We start from the raw sequence: 26,134 nt of genomic DNA, 5'->3' as shown, positions 1-26,134 counted from the left end.
TGTTTTCCTCTGGTCTGGTCCTGGGTCAGTTGTAGATGTTTTCCTCTGGTCTGGTCCTGGGTCAGTTGAAAATGTTTTCCTCTGGTCTGGTCCTGGGTCAGTTGTAGATGTTTTCCTCTGGTCAGGTCCTGGGTCAGTTGAAGATGTTTTCCTCTGGTCTGGTCCTGGGTCAGTTGAAGATGTTTTCCTCTGGTCTGGTCCTGGGTCAGTTGAAGATGTTCTCCTCTGGTCTGGTCCTGGGTCAGATGTTTTCCTCTGGTCTGGTCCTGGGTCAGTTGTAGATGTTTTCCTCTGGTCTGGTCCTGGGTCAGTTGAAGATGTTTTCCTCTGGTCTGGTCCTGGGTCAGTTGTAGATGTTTTCCTCTGGTCTGGTCCTGGGTCAGTTTTAGATGTTTTCCTCTGGTCTGGTCCTGGGTCAGTTGTAGATGTTTTCCTCTGGTCTGGTCCTGGGTCAGTTGAAAATGTTTTCCTCTGGTCTGGTCCTGGGTCAGTTGTAGATGTTTTCCTCTGGTCAGGTCCTGGGTCAGTTGAAGATGTTTTCCTCTGGTCTGGTCCTGGGTCAGTTGAAGATGTTCTCCTCTGGTCTGGTCCTGGGTCAGATGTTTTCCTCTGGTCTGGTCCTGGGTCAGTTGTAGATGTTTTCCTCTGGTCTGGTCCTGGGTCAGTTGAAGATGTTTTCCTCTGGTCTGGTCCTGGGTCAGTTGTAGATGTTTTCCTCTGGTCTGGTCCTGGGTCAGTTTTAGATGTTTTCCTCTGGTCTGGTCCTGGGTCAGTTGTAGATGTTTTCCTCTGGTCTGGTCCTGGGTCAGATGTTTTCCTCTGGTCTGGGTCAGTTGAAGATGTTTTCCTCTGGTCTGGTCCTGGGTCAGATGTTTTCCTCTGGTCTGGTCCTGGGTCAGATGTTTTCCTCTGGCCTGGTCCTGGGTCAGTTGAAGATGTTTTCCTCTGGTCTGCTCCTGGGTCAGATGTTTTCCTCTGGTCTGGTCCTGGGTCAGTTGAAGATGTTTTCCTCTGGTCTGGTCCTGGGTCAGTTGAAGATGTTTTCCTCTGGTCTGGTCCTGGGTCAGTTGTAGATGTTTTCCTCTGGTCTGGTCCTGGGTCAGTTGTAGATGTTCTCCTCCGGTGGCGCCCTCTGCTGGAGGTGTAAAGTTGAGGCTGAGGAGCTGAACTGCACCTGGCTCAGATTCTCAGACCTAAAACAAAAGAGGTTCAGGTTCAGTGACAAAACCGATGTTCATATTAAATATTCCACAACAGACAGCACTGGTCAAAGGTCAAAGGTAATGCGTAAACCTTTTTTTGTGTATTAGTTTTATTTCATGAAGCTCATTGAGAAGCCTAGAATAAACACTGACAATTTGGAAGAATTTAAAATATAAAACATAAAACATATTCCCCATGTGTTCATTCAGAGTTAAATGTCTTCAATGAGAATCACATAATGGACATAGTGTTATAGATACAGACGGCATCTCTGGAATCGCCCATATATGGTCATGTTGGAAAACAGTTAAGGGGGAAAACAATTTTGAAAAAAATCTAAACTTTCTCTAATTATTCAAAAACGCAACAAATGCTGAATTATGAACATAGTTTCTACTAAATAAAGATACAAAGAGATGGAGAGGAGCAAAGTGGTTCAACAGCCCATAAATACATAACAAAAAAACGGAGAATGCTAACTTGATGCTACATGTTAGCATCGGGCTAATGCTAACGGTTAGCTAGCGCGAGCTACAACTGCCGTTTTTTCACTTCTACTGAACAATGTGTTGTGAGAAAATATCCATATGGGCCTGATTTACACCTGACTTTATTTATGTGATAAATAAGTTGATATTCCACCAGAAAATGGCTAAAAAAAGTGAAAAATTGTGTTTCTCAAAAGATTCTATTTTCCCCCTCGGCGAAGCCACGCCCCTTTCTATGACGAGATGCCGTCTGTTTCTATACAAATTGGGAGAGTGGAGTTGAACCACCCATTATATTTCGAAAATAAATCTTTTTTTTTTTTTATGTAAGATAACAGATTTCAGACAACAACAAAAAAGCAACTTTTTATGAAAAATGTATTTTTTGAGTGATTTTTTTTTTTAATTGTGTAATTTGAAGAAACAATGAATATCAAACTACAGAACATTTTCATGTACAATTGTATAGTTTTTGCATGATTTATTTGTTATTCTGGGTTTGGTAGAGACGAGCAGATTCAAATGAAATATCAGGGGGCCCTGCTTGGACGTTGAGGGTCCTCCTTACCCTGATACAGACAGCCAATGTTTCGTTATTCATGTATCACTTTGAAATCTCCAGGGCCAAAGTTGGTAACCGAGATCACCAAGATCACAGAGACAGCAGCTACACACACCAGTGCACAGGTGTTAAAGATCAGACACGGTCACTAGGCAAACTCTGCTAAACTCTAAAGGCCTATCCATACTTCACAAGACGGAATTACTTCCGTCTTGTGAAAATGAAGTCACTTGCCTTGTGGCCATGGAAACGTTATGTAACTGACGACAGTTCCATGGCGACTTCATTTTGTTCTGCAGCTCAGGGTGCAAGAACAAAACGTTATTAGTATGAATGAGCCTTAAATCTAATGGGTGTCTGAGAATTCCTACGAACATGGGACCTTGCGGCTGTGAGGTGAAAAGGCTAACCACTCTGCCGTCAAACCGAGAATCAGCAGAGTGACACGTCAGTACCAGGGCAGGAGAGCGGCGAGGAGACACCGGCTCACACCAAAGCTACAGTTTTAGTTTGAGTCAAAGCAGAAGAGGAGAGCGACCCTCAGCCCCAAATGTCACAGTCACTAACGGAAAACGCTGATTCAGAAACACGACTCAGCAAAACACAACTAACTACATGATTGAGGAGTGAGGAGAAGGACTTACATTTTCTTTAAGAGACGCCATTTTCTCACTGAAAAAAACAACAACAATTTACAATATAATTTAGTCCTGGTTTAGTCCCAGGGTTAGTTTTGGTATAGTCCAAGTGTAGTCCTGGTTTAGTCCTGGCTCAGACTCACCCAGGAGGAGGACGATGACTGCGGTGATGATGCAGACCAGAGAGAGCAGCAGACAGAGCATCAGCACCTTGGAGCTTCTGACCATCTGGAACATCACATCAAAGTGTCACAGAAGTCACTAAAATGTGATTCAGCAATCTTCACCCTGCAGCTAACTCCTGTATATGCTAACTCCTGTGCATGCTAACTCCCGTGTATCCTAACTCCAGTGCATGCTAACTCTGTGTATGCTAATTCCTGTGTATGCTAATTCCTGTGTATTCTAACTCCCATGTATGCTAACTCCCATGTATGCTAACTCCTGAGTATGTTAACTCCCGTGTATGCTATCTCCCGTGTATGCTAACTCTTGTGTATGCTAACTCTTGTGTATGCTAACTCCTGTGTATGCTAACTCCTGTGTATGCTAACTCTTGTGTATGCTAACTCCTATATATGCTAACTCCTGTGTATGCTAACGCCCATGTATGCTAACTCCTGTGTATGCTAACTCCTGTGTATGCTAACTCTTGTGTATGCTCACTCCTGTGTATGCTAACTCCTGTGTATGCTAACTCCTGTGTATGCTAACGCCCATGTATGCTCACTCCTGTATATGCTAACTCCTGTGTATGCTAACTCTTGTGTATGCTAACTCCTGTGTATGCTAACGCCCATGTATGCTCACTCCTGTATATGCTAACTCCTGTGTATGCTAACTCTTGTGTATGCTCACTCCTGTATATGCTAACTCCTGTATATGCTAACTCCTGTGTATGCTCACTCCTGTGTATGCTCACTCCTGTATATGCTAACTCCTGTGTATGCTAACTCTTGTGTATGCTCACTCCTGTGTATGCTCACTCCTGTATATGCTAACTCCTGTATATGCTAACTCCTGTGTATGCTCACTCCTGTATATGCTAACTCCTGTGTATGCTAACTCTTGTGTATGCTAACTCCTGTGTATGCTAACGCCCATGTATGCTCACTCCTGTATATGCTAACTCCTGTGTATGCTAACTCTTGTGTATGCTCACTCCTGTGTATGCTAACTCCTGTGTATGCTAACTCTTGTGTATGCTCACTCCTGTGTTTGCTCACTCCTGTGTATGCTAACTCTTGTGTATGCTAACTCCTGTGTGTGCTAACGCCCATGTATGCTCACTCCTGTATATGCTAACTCCTGTGTATGCTAACTCCCGTGTATGCTAACTCTTGTGTATGCTCACTCCTGTGTATGCTAGCTCCTGTGTATGCTAACGCCCATGTATGCTAACCTACGTGTTACCCCCTGTCCTCTAAAGCCACACTGTGTTACCAATGTAATGCTCAGCTCAAATGTATGTTACGGTTCTTTTATTTGTCTTTGTACAACCGTCCTTCTGAGTCTTCCTTCCCTCACACTGGGCAAACCCTCAGGTGATCCGTGTGCAGCCACTGAGTCTCAATATACTGATAGAGCATTAGTGTGTGTGATTCATGTTGGGCTGTTACCAGAACACGGCTGAACTGTGGAAACACTGAAAACCTCGATCTAAACGTGAGATACTTCAGATGTTTCGGTCTGACTCAGACGGAGAAGACCCCAAACCACCAAATGTCAAATTCACAGAACGGAAAAGGCTGATTCAGCTGTTCATCATCAGCGCACGACACTCGCACAACCACAATCACATCACAACTGCCATTTCAGCAGGCACACAGAGGCAGCACACGGAGTTAGTATGATGAGCTCTGAACACAACACGTGTGTTATTTGTGTCAATTCCAAAGCTGATCACCAGTGTAATACTCATCAGACTTATTTTCCCCTGACCAGAACCACCGTGGTCCACTTCATTATTGCTGAAGGAGGAGCGGGCTGAACCGGGTTCTCCTCCTGCAGGGCTGAAGCTGCAGCTCACAGAAGGATCTACAGGCCTGGGAGGTTTGTGTTTCAAGTGGAGAAAGTGTTCTGGGTCATTATGGGACTGGCCCAGGACATCACACATGTGACAGGAAACAACCACAGCCTCACATCACTGTGCTGTGCCCTGTGTCAAAACATCTCTGCAAAGGCGTTCATTTGGCCTGGAGCCTGTGGGACCAGAGGTGTCCCGGGGGAGGCATCGGGGTATTGGCCCTCCATTGACCTCCCGGTCAGCCATTCCTGGAGGGAGGTTTTCCTTTCATGGATTTTGATCACATTTATCATGTATTTGTGAAAACGATACATTATTGTTTTCATAAGGTCAGTGAGTAAAGTGGTTCACCTCTGCTTCGGGCCCAGAGGGGGAAGTCCACAGCCCCGCGGCGCTGGTCACACGGTCAGAGCGGGTCACATGGTCAGAGCGGGTCACATGGTCAGAGTTGGTCATGTGATCTGAGGACAGGAAGCAGAGGGGTCAGGGGTCGCCTCGGGGCAGACTGGGCTCTGGTTTTTGAGCGTTACCTGGAGATGTGCCGAGTGAAGCTGTGGAGGAGGTGGGCTCAGCGGCTGGAACACAAATGGACATAATCGCACTCTCACAACTCCAATCAACAAACTATTTGACATAGTTTTAAATCATTTAAATAAATGTGCCTTTGCCGGAGGGCCCGTGTCACAAACGGGAGAGCTTTGTTCATTTGTCTGACAGAGTGACTCAGTGGCAAAGCACTGGGTTCAATAGTTTGTGTTCCTGTGATGTCACAACATTATGAAGAGTCTATTGTTTAAAAATGAGACGGTCAGCAGCTGAAAATCCCCTGCTGGTTTCTATGGTAACCGTTCAAATGCAGATTTTTTTTTGGGTTTTCTTGGTCTAATGTTAATATTTCTTTTCTTTTTTTCAGGGACAATCCACATGAAACAAAAATGGTCAAAGTGTGAGATCTTCTCACATTAGCCTCTCATAAAAGCGTCCGAAAGTGGTGACAAATGTAGGATATACAAATATTTGTGTGATGTTGGCCAAGACTTTCAGCCGTGAGAATAATTTATTAGGTTTGTGGCTCAAGTCATGACGAAATAATGATCAGGTTACATTTTTTAAAAATCTGTTTTTGCTGACAAAGTTCTGTCTTGTTTGCAAAGTTCTGTCCGGGTTACAAGGCAGACCCATCCAAGACGCCATGAGCTCCGCTCAGCGAGTCAGAGTCAGAGGGGCCCTACTGAGTCCCGCTAAAGCAGAGGTCACTAAACAGGGCACTCTCAGCGCTCCCTCCCTGACTGCAGAGCCGTAAACTACAGCCCAGAGGAACAGGAAGAGAAAGTCCTACATCTGAGCCTCATGATACTTTGGACATTTTTAGAAATGGTTTCAAACTGAAATACGGCTCGCTAAAAAAAAAAGCGGAGGACGCCCTACTGAAATATGTACATGCGATCGTAATACGCAAATAGCGCGGCTGTTTCGATCCGCAGCAGCACACTGGATATAACAGAGGTGATGTGTATTCTGCTATAGGAGCGCAAACTTACAATAAAAGGATTCAATTAATTGCATTATTTTCAAATCACAGTAATAGATTAAATAAAGACTTAAAAATACTCATATAACCAAATTAACCCTGTATGTTCCGGACCTTTGCTCGACAATTTTTTTTCATTTCGGAACATGAATGTGTGACTCCTGCACTAAAGCCTGCAGGACAGAGCTCTGTCTGTGCTTTTTATGCAATAAAGTGATTGAGTAACTTTCCCCCTTCTGTTTTTTTTTGTAGAGAAACGAGTTCTTTGCTTTGCCACCATGCTGTCGTGGGATGTTTTTAGTTGTTAGCACTGTGGACGGGACGTTCAGTCATTAGATAAAAAAGACACGTTTGTGAATCCAATCACTTCCAAATAATGATTAATTTCAACATCAATTGTCAGTATGTTGAGGTTTAAAAGCTCCTGCCCCTGGAGGACAATAAAGTACTCATTACCTTAGAGAAGAGGCTGAGCTTTGTGTCAGGTTTTGTTTCAGGTGAATAGACCCCTGGATTGTTTGAGGCTAATGGCTGGAGGAAACACACTTACACTGAACAGAAAAGACTGTTCACATTTATTAGAAAGAATCCTGCTGCTGCTTTGGAGCCATCAGAGCTGCTTTATGGGGAACATCTCTATCCACATGAAACAAAAACTGCCACAAAGTTCAGCGCCTCCTGTCTATGGTCTATCTAACATTCTTGACACTTCGTACCTTGTCTGACCTCCAGTGTGATGTGGTGTTTCAGATCATTGAACCATCCAGGCATGTCCACCCTGCAGCTGTACGTCCCTGCGTCCTCCACAGAGACCTTCAGGATGGTCAGAGACACGTTGCCCTGATCCAGCGGCCCCAGAAGAAGAAACCGCTCAGACACTCGCTTCGTTACTTTCTGTCCGTCTGAGGAGATGAGTGGTTTTCCTCCACACATCCCAGTGGAAGGAAGTTCTCCTTTAGACCAACAGCTTCTCAAAGGTCCAGAAGAAGAGACTGTGTAGGAACATCTCAGAGTGACGTTCTGACCGCTGTCCACCACCACCTCAGCTGCACAGACTGGACAAGAGACATGAGTTAGACCTGGTTCAGTCCTGGTTCAGTCCTGGTTCAGTCCTGGTTCAGTCCTGGTCCACTCCTGGTTCAGTCCTGGTTCAGTCCTGGTTCAGTCCTGGTCCACTCCTGGTTCAGTCCTGGTCCACTCCTGGTTCAGTCCTGGTTCAGTCCTGGTTCAGTCCTGGTTTAGTCCTTGTCTAGCCCTGGTTCAGTCCTGGTTCAGTCCTGGTTCAGTCCTGGTCCACTCCTGGATCAGTCCTGGTTCAGTCGTGGTCCAGTCCTGGTCCAGTCCTGGTTCAGTCCGGGTCCTGTACCTGTCAGCAGGAGGAGGCTGCAGTAGTTCCAGTAGTTCATGTTTCTTGTGATGACTCTGAGGCAGTGACAGCTTTAAACCAAACCACGTCACTGGACCAAGACCCGCCTCCGCCCCGCCCCGCCCTCAGACCAGCTGAGGTCTAACCAGGACTCGTTTTAGTCCATTCTTCAGCGCCTCCTCTGTGCTTCTTTGGAAACAGGTGAAACGTTTCAGTAGTGGAGGATTAAGTCACCACAGTCGTGTTTGATTCTGCTCTTTCGTGAAACCGCAGCGTCTCGGGTCCAGTTTCCTGTCGCCACTTCCTTTTTCAGCCTTAAAAACGTTATTTTCTCTAGAGGTTCAATTTTTGACTCACACGTTTATTCTTCTTGTTTTAAAGTGTAATATTTACATCATAATAGCAGTTATAAGTTAATGTAAGTTAATGTAAGTTAATGTAAGTAAATGTAGGTTAATGTAGGTTAATGTAAGTTAATGTAGGTTAATGTAAGTTAATGTAAGTAAATGTAAGTAAATGTAAGTAAATGTAAGTAAATGTAGGTTAATGTAGGTTAATGTAAGTTAATGTAAGTTAATGTAAGTTAATGTAAGTAAATGTAAGTAAATGTAAGTAAATGTAAGTAAATGTAAGTTAATGTAGGTTAATGTAAGTAAATGTAAGTTAGTGTAAGTAAATGTAAGTTAATGTAAGTAAATGTAAGTTAATGTAATTTAATGTAGGTTAATGTAAGTTAATGTAAGTTAATGTAGGTTAATGTAAGTTAAAGTAAGTTAATGTAGGTTAATGTAAGTTAAAGTAAGTTATACCATGGTCTGGGTGAATACTCGATTCTGATTGGCTGGTGGGTGCTAACAAGCGTGCATTATTTTCGTATAACCGCACACGTAGTCCGGTAGTTAAATCACTGGGATATCACTCCGCTGTGGGCGTCGCCATAGCAACGCATGACACAGCTGAATCAGATAAACACGTAATTAGTGACTGACAAGAACGTATGAGATGGATTTTGTTTAATTTCAACGTTTTGGGCCAAAACAAAATGTTTGATAAATGGGAAGTAGAGGAGAGTGAGCAGCTAGGTTAGCTACTGTTAATAACATATGAGCTTTACATTTCTATTGAAAACGGTTAAGGCACTATTCATGATTTTCAGGCGTACATAAAATGATCCTGCATTTAAACATATTTGTCTGGATTAGTAAAGTCAATCATAAAAGTTTCAGTTCGTGGGGGCCAGGTGTAAGCGGACTCCACCGCAGCTGTTTCCATAAACAGTTGAGCTCGTTGAACTAGCTAGCTAGCTTCAGGTTAAAAACATGGATCTATTAAACAGCGTAAAAGTGAAACAGCTCCTGCCCACGAGTGCCGCACATCGGTGTTTACTTCCACGGAAAAGTGCCGGGTTAGTCCTGTTGTGTTGTGATTTTGGCGATGCAGCGTGTGCTTATGTTGTTTGGTTGCGCCTGACTGAGATCCTCGTAACTGCGGAGAATGACTCGCCCTGAGACGAGCCTTCGGTGACCGGCTAATAACCAACATAAAATAGTCCCGGTGGTCTGGCATATTTAGTGAGTTTAGTAAATGAAACAAATATTTATTATAAATGTTACGTTTGTGGGACCATGGTATAAGCGGATTAAACAACGAGGAGCCGTGCATTCGACGGTTATAATGCACTTCGCGGAGTAACACCACTCCGCTGCGCGTCGTGGTGTTCTTGACTCCGCGTCGTGCATTATAACCGTCGAATGCACGGCTCCTCGTTGTTTAATCCTTACTTAATGTAAGTTAATGTAGGTTAATGTAAGTTAATGTAGGTTAATGTAAGTTAATGTAAGTTAATGTAGGTTAATGTAAGTTAATGTAGGTTAATGTAAGTTAATGTAAGTTAATGTAGGTTAATGTAAGTTAAAGTAAGTTAATGTAAGTTAATGTAAGTTAATGTAAGTTAGTGTAATTTAATGTAAGTTAGTTTAGGTTAATGTAAGTTAATGTAAGTTAGAGTAAGTAAATGTAAGTTAATGTAATTTAATGTAAGTTAATTTAGGTTAATGTAAGTTAATGTAAGTTAATGTAGGTTAATGTAGGTTAATGTAGGTTAATGTAAGTTAATTTAAGTTAATGTAAGTTAATGTAAGTTAATGTAAGTTAATGTAGGTTAATGTAAGTTAATGTAAATTAATGTAGGTTAATGTAAGTTAATGTAGGTTAATGTAGGTTAATGTAAGTTAATGTAGGTTAATGTAAATTAATGTAGGTTAATGTAATTTAATGTAAGTTAGTTTAGGTTAATGTAAGTTAATGTAAGTTAGAGTAAGTAAATGTAAGTTAATGTAAGTGTGACGAACAGGCTGTTCGTCACTGCACACTTGCACTTTACACGCACAGCACTTTAAATATTCCCAGCACTTTTATGCACACTGCACTTGAAACACGCTAATTTGCACATATAAGAATTGCACACGATTGTCGTTTTTAAAATTATTTATTAAAAGATTTATTGTTGCCCCGTAGGTCCGGTCGGGGTACGTCACCTCCGGTGATGGCGGCCGGTCCTGCGGAGGCAACACGACATATAAGATTGGAGTTGTGCAATTGTATGTGTCATGTTTTTAGAATTGGTTGATGTTTTAGGTGTTGCGTGCATGCGGTGAATGTTGGGGGTGTTGGTGGGGGTGAATGTGTAGGTGTGTGTGTGTGTACAACTACTTGGCGGCGTCTGGGCAAAAGATTCCCCGGGGGACCAGACGCCGCTGAAATGCGTTCCGGGCTGGACCAAGAGAGGAACGAGCTTGGGGGGGTAGTTGTACAAGTTTTAATGGGTTTAGGATTAGTTGGTTCATTTAGGTGGTTTTGTTTGGGAGTTTTGTATAGTGAGGGGTTTCTTTTCTTTATGTTATGGTTGTGGGTTTTATCAGAGGATTTTAATGTGTTTTTAGATGCTAATGTCATTTTAAACACCCTGGCAGTTTTTATGGTTTTACCCAGTTTAGTGGGAGGGTATTTAAGACCCGGGGTCCCCTCACTCTGGAGAAGGCTGCTGCTGGCGACATATGAAACCTCTGATGCACTTTATTTTTGCACTGTGCACTTTATTGTTTTTGCACAAGAAAATGAAATTAAAAAAACGGCTACCGGACCACCAGACTGCCTCCTTGGAATTCTTTATCCGCCCACCGCCACCCGCTCGTGCCTCCGTGTCACATTTGGTGTCAGAAGTCCTACTCAGCGCTGTGAGTACAAAAAACCAACATGAATACTAGAGGAGGGAAGAAAACGGAGCCAGATGACGGGGATGCTACACTGTCTGGCTCTGCAACGTCTAGTGGTGGTCCTAAAAATGAAGTGGAGGAATTGACGGCCCTGGTTAGGTCGTTGATGGAAAACCAGGAGGCCAGAGACAAAAGTCTACAGAAAGAAATGTGTCTGCAGGAGCAGCGCTGGAAGGTTATGCAACAACAGTTCCAGCAGATTCAGCAGCAGCAAGTTCAGCCGTCTGAGCACTCTGAGCTAAATGTGCGAAGACGTACAATTGGTATACAGCCTTCTCGTGACTATGAAGAAGAGGACCTAGAAGATGGGCCAGACCCGGGCGGCAGCGGCGGCTATGGCTACAGACCGCAGAGGGAGCCCAAACTTCCTGTTTTGATGCCAGAAGACGACATTGAACATTTTTTAATTACGTTCGAGAGGATGGCCATGGCCTGTCGCTGGCCAGAAGAAGAGTGGGCGGTCCGTCTGGTTCCCCTGTTGACTGGGAAGGCACGCAGCGCTTTCGTGCTGATGGACATTCGGCACTCGGACGACTACGATAAGGTGAAGGACGCAATTCTGGCCAAGTACGAAATAACAGAAGAAACCTACCGGCGTCGCTTCAGGTCACTAAAAATTGAGCAGGATGAGACGCCCCCGGAGCTGTACGTGCGATTGAAGGACTTGATACACCGGTGGCTCCAACCTGAAAAAGTGAATAAAAGTGTCATTTTGGAGAGACTTATTCTGGAGCAGTTTCTTCAAATGGTCAGTCCAGAGCTCGAGGTGTGGATCCGGGAACGTGACCCAGATAGTGCAGAAGAAGCTGCCCGTCTGGCAGAGGCCTTCCTGTCTGCACGCCAAGGGACCAGAGTTGACTACTCCGGACGGGAGCCCCGCTTCACCCAGTCAAGTAAGTCCTTTGGGGGTGATGGGTGTGGTCCGGTCCCTGGGGGTAATAACAGTAAGCCATCTCCATCTTACCAGTCTCAATCAGGTCCATCAAAAAAATCCTCAAATTGGACACAGCGCCAAGATATTAGGTGCTACAACTGTAACAACTTGGGCCATACACAGCATTTTTGCCCAGCCCTAAAATCTAAACCGTCTTTATTGTGTGCTGTACCAAGACAAACTGCAGTACCAAATATAGAAGCGGGGGGGCGCACAACACCTGTGCTAGTTAATGGCCAAAAAGTAGAAGCACTGTTGGATTCTGGTTGCTTTCAGTCACTGATCCAGTCCAGTTTGGTCCCAGAGGAGAGGTGGTCTAGAGACAAAACACCACTTAGCTGTATTCATGGAGATGAGCATGGTTACCCCACAGCTGAGGTTTATATGACCATTGGAGGGCAAACTTACTTGCTTAACGTGGCCCTGGCAGAAAATTTGCCGTTTGATGTCATTCTTGGTAACGATGTTCCAACCTTAATTGATCTTATTGCTCAAAATCACCTGACAGGAAAAAAGTTTAATCCTGTTTCTCAAAAGCCAATTGCTGAACCAGTTAACTCTGTCAATGTCCTCACCAGAGCTCATAAAGCAAAGGCTATGTTTGAAGAACTGCCTTTCTGGGAGGAAGAGTTTGAAGCTCAGCCAGGGAAGCTTAGAAAGACAAGAACCCAGAGAAGGCAAGAGAAGTTTGCAGGGGCCCCCAGAGAAAATGATGACTTGGCTAAACCACTTAGTCCAGTGGAGTTTGAAATCCCGTCAGATATTGGTGCACTTCAGAAACAAGACCCGTCTCTCAAATCTTGGTTTGAAAATGTGACCAATCAGGGGGAAACGAAACGTCTGGATGGTGCCAGATACATTATCAAAAATGGCATTTTGTATCAAATTAATGAGAAAATTGAAGCCCTTGCATTACCGCACCAGTTCAGACAACAGGTTATGGAACTGGGCCACTCCATCCCCTGGGCCGGTCACATGGCTTTTCAAAAAACCCTGCGCCGAGTGGGCAGTCGTTTTGTGTGGCCTGGCATGTATACACAAATTGCTAAATTTTGTAAGTCCTGTGGGAAGTGTCAATTGACAGCAGGGAAAGGAGTCGCTCAGGCCCAGTTACAACCTCTACCGATAATTGGTACCCCATTCGAAAGAATTGGCATGGACATTGTGGGCCCACTTGAGAAAAGTTCGACCGGAAACCGATTCATTTTGGTTCTATGTGATTATGCCACCCGATACCCAGAAGCTTTTCCGCTGCGCTCAATTAAAGCTAAACAAATTGCTAACTGTTTGTTGCAGCTGTTTTCCAGGGTGGGTGTCCCAAAAGAAATTCTAACAGATTGTGGTACCAATTTCATGTCAAGATTGTTAAAGCAGGTCTATCAGCTGTTGGGAATTAAGGGGATCAGAACCACACCTTATCACCCCCAAACGGACGGGCTGGTAGAGCGCTATAACAAGACTTTGAAACACATGCTGCGCAAGTTTGTTTCCAGCACAGGCGCTGACTGGGACCAGTGGCTACCGTATCTTCTGTTCGCCTACCGGGAGGTCCCACAGTCATCGACCGGCTTCTCCCCCTTCGAACTATTGTACGGACGCCAGGTGCGCGGGCCACTGGACCTCCTGAGGGACTACTGGGAGCAGACGGAGAATGAAGGCGACAACATCATCGCGTATGTCATCAAAATGAGGGAGCGACTGGAGGCAATGGCGGCACTGGCGCAGGAGAACCTAAGGGAGGCGCAGCAGCACCAGAAAACCTGGTTTGACCAAAAAGCAAGAGAGAGAGTCTTCAGCCCAGGCCAAAAGGTACTGTTACTATTACCAACGAGTGACAACAAACTGCTTGCGAAATGGCACGGACCTTATGACGTTACTAAGAAGGTGGGGAATGTAACGTATGAACTCTATATGCCAGATAGACAAAAGAAGCACCAGGTTTTTCATGTTAACCTGCTTAAAGAGTTTCATGTTCGTCAGGAGCCTGCACAGCAGTTGTTGGTCCGGGTTGTGCAGGACGAAGAGGTTACTGAGAAATATTTCCCTACCGGTGCTGAGGAAACTTCTGCTATTGACCTCTCCCACCTCTCTCCCTCCCAGCAGGAATCCATTCAGCCACTGCTCGACCCGTCTCTGTTCAAGGAGACCCCTGGCTTCACCTCGTTGGTGCAGCACAAAATACGCCTGAAGAAGGATGCCCCGGTGCGTCAGAGAAGCTACAGGATACCGGAGCGGTTGGTGCCTGTTTTACAAAAAGAAATCATGCTTATGTTGGAGCTGGGAATCATTGAAGTGTCCAGTAGCGAATGGTGCAGCCCCATCGTACTGGTACCCAAGAAGGACGGCTCTCTGCGATTTTGCATTGATTTCAGGTACCTAAACGCCATCTCCAACTTTGACCCGTATCCAATGCCACGGATCGACGATCTGTTGGAGCGAGTGGGAGGAGCGGCGTATATCACCACCTTGGACCTCAGTAAAGGTTACTGGCAACTGGCACTGGCCCCAGAAGCAAAGGAGCTGACAGCATTCAGGTCACCATTTGGTATGTACCAGTTTAAAGTAATGCCATTTGGTCTGCAAGGGGCGCCAGCGACTTTCCAGCGCCTGATGGACCACATACTGCGGGATGTGTCTGAGTTCTCAGCTGCCTACCTGGACGATGTGGTCGTGTACAGTAATTCCTGGGAACAACATCTACACCACCTCCAGGAGGTCTTGCAGAGGATCAGAGCAGCTGGTCTCACCTTCAACCCCCGGAAGTGTTCAGTGGCCCACCGGGAAGTGCAGTATCTGGGTTTCACTATTGGCTTTGGGAGGATCAAGCCACAGGTGGACAAAATGGAGGCTGTCCGGGCGTTCCCAGTCCCCACCACAAAAAGGAAGGTGAGGGGATTCATTGGACTTGTCGGTTGGTACAGAAAATTTGTGCCAAACTTTTCTGAACGAGCTGCGGTGTTAACTGATCTGACGAAGAAGGCAGCCCCAAACAAAGTGCGCTGGACGGAAGAGTGTGAGCAGGCATTCAAGGATCTGAAGGAGGCCATCTGCACAGAACCAGTCCTCCACAGCCCGGATTTTAGTCAGCCCTTCACCCTTCAGACGGACGCCTCACAGAGCGGGCTGGGAGCTGTCCTGATCCAGGAGAAGGAAGGAGAGAGGAGACCGGTTGTTTTCCTCAGTCGGAAGCTGTTGGACCGTGAAACCAGGTACTCAACAGTGGAAAAGGAGTGCCTGGCAGTAAAATGGGCTGTTGACTCTCTCAGATACTACCTGCTTGGACGTCACTTTGTGCTGGAAACGGATCACCGGGCTCTCCAATGGCTGCACAGGATGAAGGATGCCAACAATCGCATCACAGGGTGGTACCTCTCGCTGCAGCCTTACGACTTCACAGTCCAATATCGGCCGGGCAAGTCGAATGTGGTAGCTGACTGTCTCTCCAGGAGCACAGAAGACTGAGGCTTCGCCATGGAGAGGGAGGGGGAAGTGTGACGAACAGGCTGTTCGTCACTGCACACTTGCACTTTACACGCACTGCACTTTAAATATTCCCAGCACTTTTATGCACACTGCACTTGAAACACGCTAATTTGCACATATAAGAATTGCACACGATTGTCGTTTTTAAAATTATTTATTAAAAGATTTATTGTTGCCCCGTAGGTCCGGTCGGGGTACGTCACCTCCGGTGATGGCGGCCGGTCCTGCGGAGGCAACACGACATATAAGATTGGAGTTGTGCAATTGTATGTGTCATGTTTTTAGAATTGGTTGATGTTTTAGGTGTTGCGTGCATGCGGTGAATGTTGGGGGTGTTGGTGGGTGTGAATGTGTAGGTGTGTGTGTGTGTACAACTACTCACCGCTTCTCTTGTGTCCAGGTTGGCGGCGTCTGGGCAAAAGATTCCCCGGGGGACCAGACGCCGCTGAAATGCGTTCCGGGCTGGACCAAGAGAGGAACGAGCTTCGGGGGGTAGTTGTACAAGTTTTAATGGGTTTAGGATTAGTTGGTTCATTTAGGTGGTTTTGTTTGGGAGTTTTGTATAGTGAGGGGTTTCTTTTCTTTATGTTATGGTTGTGGGTTTTATCAGAGGATTTTAATGTGTTTTTAGATGCTAATGTCATTTTAAACACCCTGGCAGTTTTTATGGTTTTACCCAGTTTAGTGGGAGGGTATTTAAGACCCGGGGTCCCCTCACTCTGGAGAAGGCTGCTGCTGGCGACATATGAAACCTCTGATGCACTTTATTTTTGCACTGTGCACTTTATTGTTTTTGCACAAGAAAATGAAATAAAAAAAACGGCTACCGGACCACCAGACTGCCTCCTTGGAATTCTTTATCCGCCCACCGCCACCCGCTCGTGCCTCCGTGTCACAGTAAGTTAATGTAAGTTAATATAAGTTAATGTAGGTTAATGTAGGTTAATGTAGGTTAATGTAAGTTAATTTAAGTTAATGTAGGTTAATGTAGGTTAATGTAAGTTAATTTAAGTTAATGTAGGTTAATGTAGGTTAATGTAAGTTAATGTAAGTTAATGTAGGTTAATGTAAGTTAATGTAGGTTAATGTAAATTAATGTAGGTTAATGTAATTTAATGTAGGTTAATGTAAGTTAATGTAAGTTAATGTAGGTTAATGTAAGTTAATGTAGGTTAATGTAAATTAATGTAGGTTAATGTAATTTAATGTAGGTTAATGTAAGTTAATGTAGGTTAATGTAAGTTATATATTATATATATTAGGGATGGGCCAAGATCAAATGTCACAAGATTTTTCATTTCATTTTTAACAGCACACATTATAGTAGACGAAAAAATATTTAGTTAAGCTGCCCACAGATGTTTACATAATGTATTGTTTTGAACTTTTAAATGTGTTTTTTTTGTCTCTACACACAATAAAACATACAGTAAGAATAACTTTGTATTTGCATCTAATATTTCTGACATTTTGAAAGGTGAATCTTTCTGTGAAACTGTCTTGTGAGAGGAAAGGGGAAACATTCACTGGTCAGTGTAGTTCAGAGAAACTGGACTCGTGATTTTTGCCATTATGATGAGTTGTTTATTTTCCATATCAATTCAAAAGTACTGCAAGTATATCAATTCAAAAGTACTGCAAGTATATACATTCAAAAGTACTGTAAGTATATAAATTCAAAAGTACTGAAAGTATATCAATATCAATTTCCAGAACTAGAGAACTCGAGACGCCTCAAAATAAATTGGACACATACATTTATAATAGTGTCCACATGACTTTGTAACCGGCGTATAAAGCACATTCAAAACATGTAAACCATAGTACTATAGTATGAAGTGTGAAGTCAAACCTGTGTTGTAATGCTAAGTTCAGTTGGATGCTGATTATTGTACATTTAAGGAAAGAAGAAAGCTCTCATTCTTCTGTTTGGTCATGTCCACTGTCCCCCAGGGGTCCGACTGCTGCACCAGTCGGCCTGTGGAGCCCAGACCAGCGCAGAGACTGAAGTTGAGGAGCAGGACAATCAGCCTTTTAAAACCATTCTAGTTCTTTACTTCATGCATGTTAATGAATGAACATTTGCAACATGTCAGGTTCTAGCGACGATGCTAGGGTTTACATCTGGCAGATGATGAAGAACATAGTGCAGGTGTGTTTAAAGGAATAGGCCACCGTTTTTATATACTAAGATATGTTCTTACCTCACTTTAGTCGAGTTAATATATCCCCGTCTGGTCATTGTCCGTGCGCTCTGTCACGCAAACGGAGCACATACGCAGCCTCTCCCATATGTCACATAGCTCCGAAAAAGCTCACGATAGAAGCTACCAAGCTCTTCCACGTGTTCCCTATTTAAATAAAGTTACGTGAAGTGTTTTCATGCGAAGTATATTTACACAGAAATGTAACATGTCGATTTTATAAGCAGATAAAAAGGGGGACTATATTGTGAGGCGTAATGATACGAGGAGTAAAACGTCCGCGCAGTAACTCCTAAAGGTTATTGACGGAAGTGAGCGGGGGAAGTCTTTAGGAGTTACTGCGCGGACGCTGTGCTCCTCGTATCATTACGCCTCACAATATAGTCCCCCTTTTTATTTGCTTATAAAATCGACATGTTACATTTCTGTGTAAATATACTTCGCATGAAAACACTTCACGTAACTTTATTTAAATAGGGAACACGTGGAAGAGCTTGGTAGCTTCTATCGTGAGCTTTTTTGGAGCTATGTGACATGTGGGAGAGGCTGCGTATGTGCTCCGTTTGCGTGACAGAGCGCACGGACAAAGACCAGACGGGGATATATTAACACGTCTAAAGTGAGGTAAGAACATATCTTAGTATGTAAAAACGGTGGCCTATTCCTTTAAGATGAAGAGCGTCTCAGCCTGGATAATCGGCCGTGGCCGGAGTAAAGCGTCTGGAATCAAGTCACAGAACCGAGCGGAGCCTCAGATCACACAGCGCCTCGTGTTTGTTTCAGAGTTCGTGAATACGACTATGTTACTGTTTATGGTGGACACATTTGTGTTTTTCCCACTCACCATCAGAGCAAAGGATGGACTCTTACAGTTTAGGATTCAAATAGATAATAAACAACTTATTTAAGCCTAAAAGTTGGACACATCCTCAGCTTAGTGTCAAATCTGACACATTTCTACAGATCTAAAGTAGATCTTTGTGGTGAGAAAAGAGAAGAAGAAGGCAGCACTTTTCAGATCAAAACAGAAATCAGACCCAATCATCGGCCACTCAGCTGTGAGCGCCACCATGCCCACCATGCCCACCATGCCCACCATGCCCCCCATGCCCACCATGCCCACCTGACCCAGGCACTGCAGCAGCATCTAGGACACACTGCAGGCGCCTGGTTCATCTTAAACACACCTCAGGCCAGGCTACAACAAAAACAATTACACAACAGCTAAAGCCTGGAGCCCCTCACAGGCCCCCTGAGCTGAAAGAAGCCATTTTCACCACTGCATGGACCTCTGCTGTACACCTGACTTAGTCCGGGTTAAGTCTTGCTGTAGTCCTGGTTTAGACCTGGTTCTCGTGGCCTTCTCGGTTGTAGGTCGAGCCTGTGGACTCTCAGACTCTCAGACCTTCAGACTCTCAGACCTAAAAGAAAAGTGTTCAAAAAGTTAAAAGCGAAAACACAACGCCCGGGCCTTTCCGGAACCATTCCCTCCTCCCTTCCCCTACACCCTTCCACTCGGGCCTTAGTGAGGGCACCTTCTGACGTTCACTCAACAGAGAACATGGAGCTGTGCACAGACCATAATGTTCCAAAATCACAAGTTCCACAGATCATACTTTTAAATAAAAAAAAAAGTTCCCTTATGAGTTTACAAAGTAATCCAGATTACAATTGCTCGAATTTACATTATATATGTTTTAGCTTCTTCAAGCTCACAATAAAATCATATTAAGTCTCACTGTCGCTTTCTTTATCATTAATAAATGTCATATGACAATAAAGTTGTTCAAATGAACACTTAAGTGCTCCTAAGTAAACACGGAACTGATGTCGTTTGGTACGTGTTGCTCATGGGACGGCTCTCAGGTGTAACACACCTGTTAAGTCTGCATCGATGCAGACTTAACAGGTGTGTTACACCCAGTGCTAGTTTAAACTGTGTGCAAGACCTTTACTAGGGGTGATTAATAAAAATAGTAAATGTTTGACAGCATGAGTTAAATAACATCTTGAGGTCCACAGATGTTGGTTTCCTCTCAGAAGCTCAGTCTGACAAAGTGACAGAAGAAAACGCTGCACTAATGTCGACTCTTCTGCATTTGCGATCAGAACCACATGTGCTAAACACAGTCCGAATCTCTAATGGAGGAAAAGTCTACTCTACAAGAAAAGAAAGTGATCCTGATGTAATGAGCGTCAGTGTGGAGACTCACTCAGGAGGAGGATGGCTGCTGTGGTGATGCAGAACCAAGGCAGGAGCATGGAGAGCAAGAGCACTGTGGACCAGAGGGTCTCCTGAAACATCAGACCAAACGTGCTTCTGTCAGGCCACAAATCCTTCTTCAGCTTTACCATATGATGTTCAGCCCTGAACAACAGCACCCAGGGTGACACGGATCCACCGAGTGTTATGCACATGTCTTTTAAACATTATGAGGCATCTAATAATAATAATAATAATAATCATAATAATGATGATACAGTCCTGACCAAAAGTTTAAGACCGGTTGGAAAATTGTAAGAAAAAAAAAAAATATATATTTTGCATAGTTGGATCTTAACATCTTAAAGGTCCTATATCCTGCAAAATCGACTTTTTAGAGCTTTTAGCCATGTTGTTATGCTATTTCCTTATCAAAAACACCCCCAGAGTGGTTTGTGGCTTCATTCACGCAGCTCTCAGTAATCCTCCTGAAAAAGAAGCGCGTTTGGCTACGAGGACGAGGAGTTTGTTCAACTTTTTTCAAGAAGAGGCAACTCAGCTGTTTTTCTCTCCTGGATTCAGCGACTTTCACCAAAATATTGTTTTTCTGTGACTGTCTCTGATGGATGTTTGGGGAACCTTCACCTGAACCAAAGTGGATTAACTTTTATAACCAACGCGAGTCCCATAATGTAAACAGCGATGGACCAGAGGGTGAGTCAGTCCAAACGCGGGTTAGCTTGTGTGTTAGCATATTAGCATGTGTGTTAGCCATTTATGAAGCTGTGTTGCAGATGTCAACTCCTTATAACTGCATCGTGAAGTAACTTCACTCATTGTTGTTTATTTATATTACGGTAAAGTTGTATGTGCGGAGAGAGGGGGCGGAGTTAACTGAATCGAAGCGTTGTGTCTTCCGGGTTCGAAAAATACCTCCAGAAAACACTTATATTTATCACAAATGAGTGCTCCATAGTGGTAGAGGTACAATATATCATATAAATGCCTATACTTAACTTTGGAATGGCTAAGATCCTTTAAAGAGGGGGTATTCTGCTTTTTTCAGCCACATAGCACCAGTCTATATCACACTACAATGTTGACGAAACCTTCTGTTGGTCTGTAAATGCAGTAAATTAGAATAACTGCCTTGTATAAAATTGCTCTTTCAAAATGGCCGTAGCAAATGACTTGAAATAGGCCCCTGTCTCTTTAAGAACCTCTGACCCTTTCCGACACGCCCCCTCCACACGCTGTCTGTGGCATCACAACACTGCGCTCATTGTCTCAACAGTATTGAAACTACGATCGGTGCATTTTAATTTTTATTGTTGGAAAGGACCTACTGTTTATCACTTTGTGAACAATGGCCACACAGGATATTATTTGGAGACGAACCTTCCACACCGGACGCTTGGAAGGGGCTCTGGCCTGAAAAATAACTGCTGTTTGGAGGCTCTCTCTTTGCATCTGCCATGCCCTATGGATCTCTAACTATACCCCCATGGACGACACCAGGATCTGCAGGAGCCCATACGATTCAAAAGACGGACATTATCTGTGCAGGTGGACAGTGGTTTTTCGAGGTTACCCGTTAGCTTGTTATAATCGACTACAGCTCATTGTTGATGAAAAGTCTGCAATAAACCACAAATGTGTAAAGCCAGGCTCATTGTGTGATCATCGTAAAGGCTGCTTCGAGTAGTTGCCTGTTTAGTGACGTTTTCAACGCATAATATGCTGCTTGTATTCAGTGAATTTTCCCGTTAGCTTGTCGCGGCTAGCTTGTTAGCTCCGGGAGAAAGCCACTCGGCTATGACCCATTGTAGATGAAATGTGAGCAATAAACTTCCAAATCAACAAGGCAGGCTCCGTGTGTGATCATTGTTAAACGGTTCTTTATGTGTGTGGTGGTTTTATTGACTTTATGTGTGCATATTTCTCGTTTTCACGTGATGACTCGAGGTTTAGCTTAGCATTAGCTTTCTCCGGAGGCTCTGTGCATCATCAAGGCCCAGCGCAGAACCAGACACTGAAATAAGTGTTCTTGTCACCGGTTTTAATCCTGGGTGTTTCGGTAACAGAAACACTGATGTGTCTTTGTAAAAGTCTGCTGTGGCTCCGGTTCACAACACATGGAGCTAATCCTCCATTATGACTCTGTTTACATCTTAGGGCTAGACACTGCGGGGAGGGGGTTCTGCTGAGGAGCAGTGGTTGGTTACTCGGCTGGTGACGAAAGGTCGGAGGCGTATCCTGGAGGTCGGAGGCGTTTCCTGAAGGAATCAGGCGTTTTATCCCTAAAATGGCCGCCATCAGAGTTTTTACAGACTACTCGAAAATACGTGAATGTGCCAAGGCAACACTTCAGGCATGGTTTTAATGAGGGAATGACTTAATAACATGATGTAAAGCTTGAAAAAGTCGATTTTGCATAATACCCCCCCTTTAAAGAGACAGATGCAAGTTGGCCATTTTTTACTCACTACTGCCACCTCAAGTCTTAAGTGTAACTGCACCTTCTATATTAAGCTCATGCATGACGGCATAAACACCTTTTTGAGTGACAAGCAGTTGTGGTGAACAGGTCTGAGCTCATTCAACACATTAGGACATGGCTGAACATGTAGAGGGATGAAAACACTTAGTTTTAACATTTTTAAACTCTGTAGTGTCCCTTTAACTTCAATGTGCAACAAGAAGAAATGTGAGTAAACCTTTCATTGAGAGCAACAAACTGAACTGAAATAGTCTGTTTTTACAGCTGATCCAGTTCGACTTTACCCAAATCTAAAAGCTTCCCGACTGGAGCTTACAGCCCATAGGCCAGAGTAACGCCTCAGTTGAAAGCTAAGACCTACAAAACTGATCGTGAACTGTTTTTTGTCGTGGTTGCTTTGTTCATTGCTTTATTTCCTTTCTTTTCTTTCGTGTTTTCGTCGTGTTTTTGTCCGTTTACAGCCATGTTTTTGTAGCCTTTTCATCGTGTTATTGTTGCTTTTCCAGCACGTTTTTGTTGCTTCTTTGTCGCTCTTTTTGTTGTTGTTGCTTTTTCCATCACTTTTTTGGTTGTATTTCATCCTCGTTTTCGTCCCTCGTCTTGACACTGTTTCCATAAAACTTTGAGATTTGGGTAAAGCCAAACTGGAGAACCTGTGCTGGGTTGATGTGGGGGTTAAGAGGTTAAACAGTGTTATACTTCGTGCGCCTCAGCCTTGGTCTCAGAGGAGGGGGTCCAGAGCTCCTCAGGGCTGGTCACAGGGTCTGAGCTGGTCATGTGATCTGCGGGACAGGAAACAGAAGAATATTATAATATAAAGTTGTTTTTTCTCTGAATTGTTTTACTGTTTCATCTGGCTCTCAGGTGAAGAAAGTGTTACCTGGAGTAAAGAGGCGCTCGGGAACCGTGGAGGCCGTCGGCTCTGCGGCTGAATCACAAAAGGAAACGACATGACATGTCACAGTTTGGGCTCAAAGATCTAATAATGTGAATGATGGAGCGCGAGGGAGAAGTTTGGGCACCTGCAGACTGAATACCTCGTAGACCCAAATATGTCAAGTATCACATCTTAAATGGCTTTTCTAAATTATTTTAATACATTCTTCATTCATCCTAAGAATTGTTCCCTGTGCCACAGGCTGCAACACAACCCCAAAGGAGGCCTGACCACCTCCAGGATGAACCGCTGGACAGATGTTCTCTTCATGAAGTGCCCCTTCTTCTCCAAACTGACCTCAATGCAGCCAAAACAATCTACAGTGGGATGATGATGATGATGAGGATGATGATGATGACAGTCCCCATATATTTTGGAGACAAAAAACAGAGGTTCAATTAGAGCTTTTTGGCCAAAATGAGCAAAGGTCTGTTTGGAGAACAAACAGTGGCCCAGGGAACCTTTCTATGGTCGAACAAAGAATGTATAAATAAATGTATAAATTGTGAATGAAGACACACCGCCTGAATCACAGCTCCACAGTGTCCAAGCTCATTGAAGCTGTGGATAAACCTCCAAAGAGCAGCGCGTCACAGAAAGCTGGAAGACTTTTGTTTGGAAGAAAGAACTAAAATCCCTTAAAGTAGAGCTGAAAGACTCGGTTCATAGAAGCTGTGGTACTTCCTGTATGTGGGTCTGAGGCGTTATTTCTGCAGGGCCCAAACATTTGATCTGGTCTTTGTAACATTAATATTATTTTGAAAATGTAAATGACTGATATTTCACTTGTTATGGGAGTGTCTCATCTACAACATCTGGCCTGGAGATCTTCTCTTCATTATTCACATTATTGAGAGTTTGGATCCGAGGAGCCTGAAGTCTCTGTATGTTGTCACGCGATAAAAGTACTGAGTATTTGAAGATGATATTTTCACCGATGTGTCCTCTGCATTTGACCCATCCCTCAGTGTTAAACCTGTCAGGAGCAGTGGCAGCACTGCAGTGTACTGTAGTACTGTAGTGTACTGTAGTACTGCAGTGTACTGTAGTACTGTAGTGTACAACAGTTCTGCAGTGTACTGTAGTACTGTAGTGTACTGTAGTACTGCAGTGTACTGTAGTACTGTAGTGTACAACAGTTCTGCAGTGTACTGTAGTACTGTAGTGTAATGTAGTACTGCAGTGTACTGTAGTACTGTAGTGTACAACAGTTCTGCAGTGTACTGTAGTACTGTAGTGTACTGTAGTACTGCAGTGTACTCTAGTACTGTAGTGTACAACAGTACTACAGTACACTACAGTACTGCAGTACACTGCAGTACTGTAGTGTACTGTAGTACTGTAGTGTACAACAGTTCTGCAGTGTACTCTAGTACTGTAGTGTACAACAGTACTACAGTACACTACAGTACTGCAGTACACTGTAGTACTGCAGTGTACTGTAGTACTGTAGTGTACAACAGTTCTGCAGTGTACTCTAGTACTGTAGTGTACAACAGTACTACAGTACACTACAGTACTGCAGTACACTGCAGTACTACAGTACACTACAGTACTACAGTACACTGCAGTACTACAGTACACTACAGTACTGCAGTGTACTGTAGTACTGTAGTGTACAACAGTACTGCAGTGTACTGTAGTACTGTAGTGTACAACAGTACTGTAGTACACTGCAGTACACTGTAGTAGAATAGGAACCCATCTCCACTTTTAGGCTGATGGGAAAACCCAGAGTATGTCGATGTAATGGCCCCGTTCAGCCCTGGGGCCTTGTTTCAGTGAGAGCCCGGAGCCCCAGGCTGCATCAGAGCAGAGGGAGGGGCTTGTGAAGCATGTTGTCGACTGGACTGGGTTTGGTTGAGTGAGTACCTTTCACTTACATTCACAGACACAAATTTAGGCTCTTGTGGTCACAAGGTGACTTCCTGGATGAATGAGAGCCTGCACAGACTTGTTCAAACACTTTCATATGGTTTGTCTTTTACAGCACTGTGTGATGATATCTGTGAAAAGCACTTTAGAAATAAACTTTACTTACAGTGCCTACATTTGTCTGTCCCTCTTCACCACAGTCATGACAGTCAGCCCCAGGGCAGCACTGGCTGCACTGGCATACAGACTCCCACCAAAGCATGAACATGTAAAGACTGTGTTGTGGTTCTAGTGGAGGCTCATGACACAGTTGAGTCTGTACCTTGTCTGACCTCCAGTGTGATGTGGAGTTTCAGATCATTGAGCCATCCAGGCATGTCCACCCTGCAGCCGTACGTCCCTGCGTCCTCCACAGAGACCTTCAGGATGGTCAGAGACACGTCGCCCTGATCCAGCGGCCCCAGAAGAAGAAACCGCTCAGACACTCGCTTCGTTACTTTCTGTCCGTCTGAGGAGATGAGTGGTTTTCTTCCACACATCCCACGGGAAGGAAGTTCTCCTTTAGACCAACAGCTTCTCAAAGGTCCAGAAGAAGAGACTGTGTAGGAACATCTCAGAGTGACGTTCTGACCGCTGTCCACCACCACCTCAGCTGCACAGACTGGACAAGAGACATGAGTTAGACCTGGTTCAGTCCTGGTCCAGTCCTGGTTCAGTCCTGGTCCAGTCCTGGTTCAGTCCTGGTCCAGTCCTGGTTCAGTCCTGGTCCAGTCCTGGTTCAGTCCTGGTCCAGTCCTGGTTCAGTCCTGGTCCAGTCCCGGTCCAGTCCTGGTTCAGTCCGGGTCCTGTACCTGTCAGCAGGAGGAGGCTGCAGTAGTTCCAGTAGTTCATGTTTCTTGTGACTCTGAG

The 26,134-nt window shown here is 44.3% G+C and overlaps 1 protein-coding gene across 2 annotated transcripts; it reads right to left on the bottom strand.

Moving 5' to 3' along the window:
- Positions 1 to 1,065: 1,065 nt before the first annotated feature.
- Positions 1,066 to 26,121, bottom strand: LOC306970407 (T-cell immunoglobulin and mucin domain-containing protein 4-like). Of its 2 annotated transcripts, none has more exons than XM_079566386.1 (7): positions 26,077 to 26,121; positions 25,548 to 25,886; positions 5,448 to 5,492; positions 5,269 to 5,378; positions 3,039 to 3,111; positions 2,898 to 2,926; positions 1,066 to 1,193 (listed from the first exon to the last, which is right to left on the bottom strand). In XM_079566386.1, the coding sequence occupies exons 1-7, from the start codon at positions 26,114 to 26,116 to the stop codon at positions 1,188 to 1,190; spliced, it is 642 nt and encodes a 213-aa protein (XP_079422512.1). In that variant the 5' UTR covers positions 26,117 to 26,121; the 3' UTR covers positions 1,066 to 1,187. The 2 variants fall into 2 exon arrangements, with proteins under 2 accessions (XP_079422512.1, XP_079422511.1); XM_079566385.1 differs by lacking the exons at positions 25,548 to 25,886; positions 26,077 to 26,121 and adding exons at positions 7,165 to 7,503; positions 7,815 to 7,954.
- Positions 26,122 to 26,134: the final 13 nt, after the last annotated feature.

Source organism: Gobius niger (genome assembly GCF_951799975.1).
Source record: "Gobius niger genome assembly, chromosome: 11".
NCBI lineage: Eukaryota > Metazoa > Chordata > Actinopteri > Gobiiformes > Gobiidae > Gobius > Gobius niger.
This window is presented reverse-complemented; position numbering and strand designations above follow the sequence as displayed.

Excerpts from the sequence above, each read along its gene's own strand:
- LOC306970407 (XM_079566386.1), bottom strand. The coding sequence starts at position 26,116 with ATGAACTACTGGAACTACTGCAGCCTCCTCCTGCTGACAG. Across the intron at positions 25,887-26,076 it reads CAGCCTCCTCCTGCTGACAG|TCTGTGCAGCTGAGGTGGTG; the intron begins GTACAGGACCCG and ends TCTCTTGTCCAG. Across the intron at positions 3,112-5,268 it reads CCTCTGGGCCCGAAGCAGAG|AAGCTCCAAGGTGCTGATGC; the intron begins GTGAACCACTTT and ends CCAGATGGTCAG.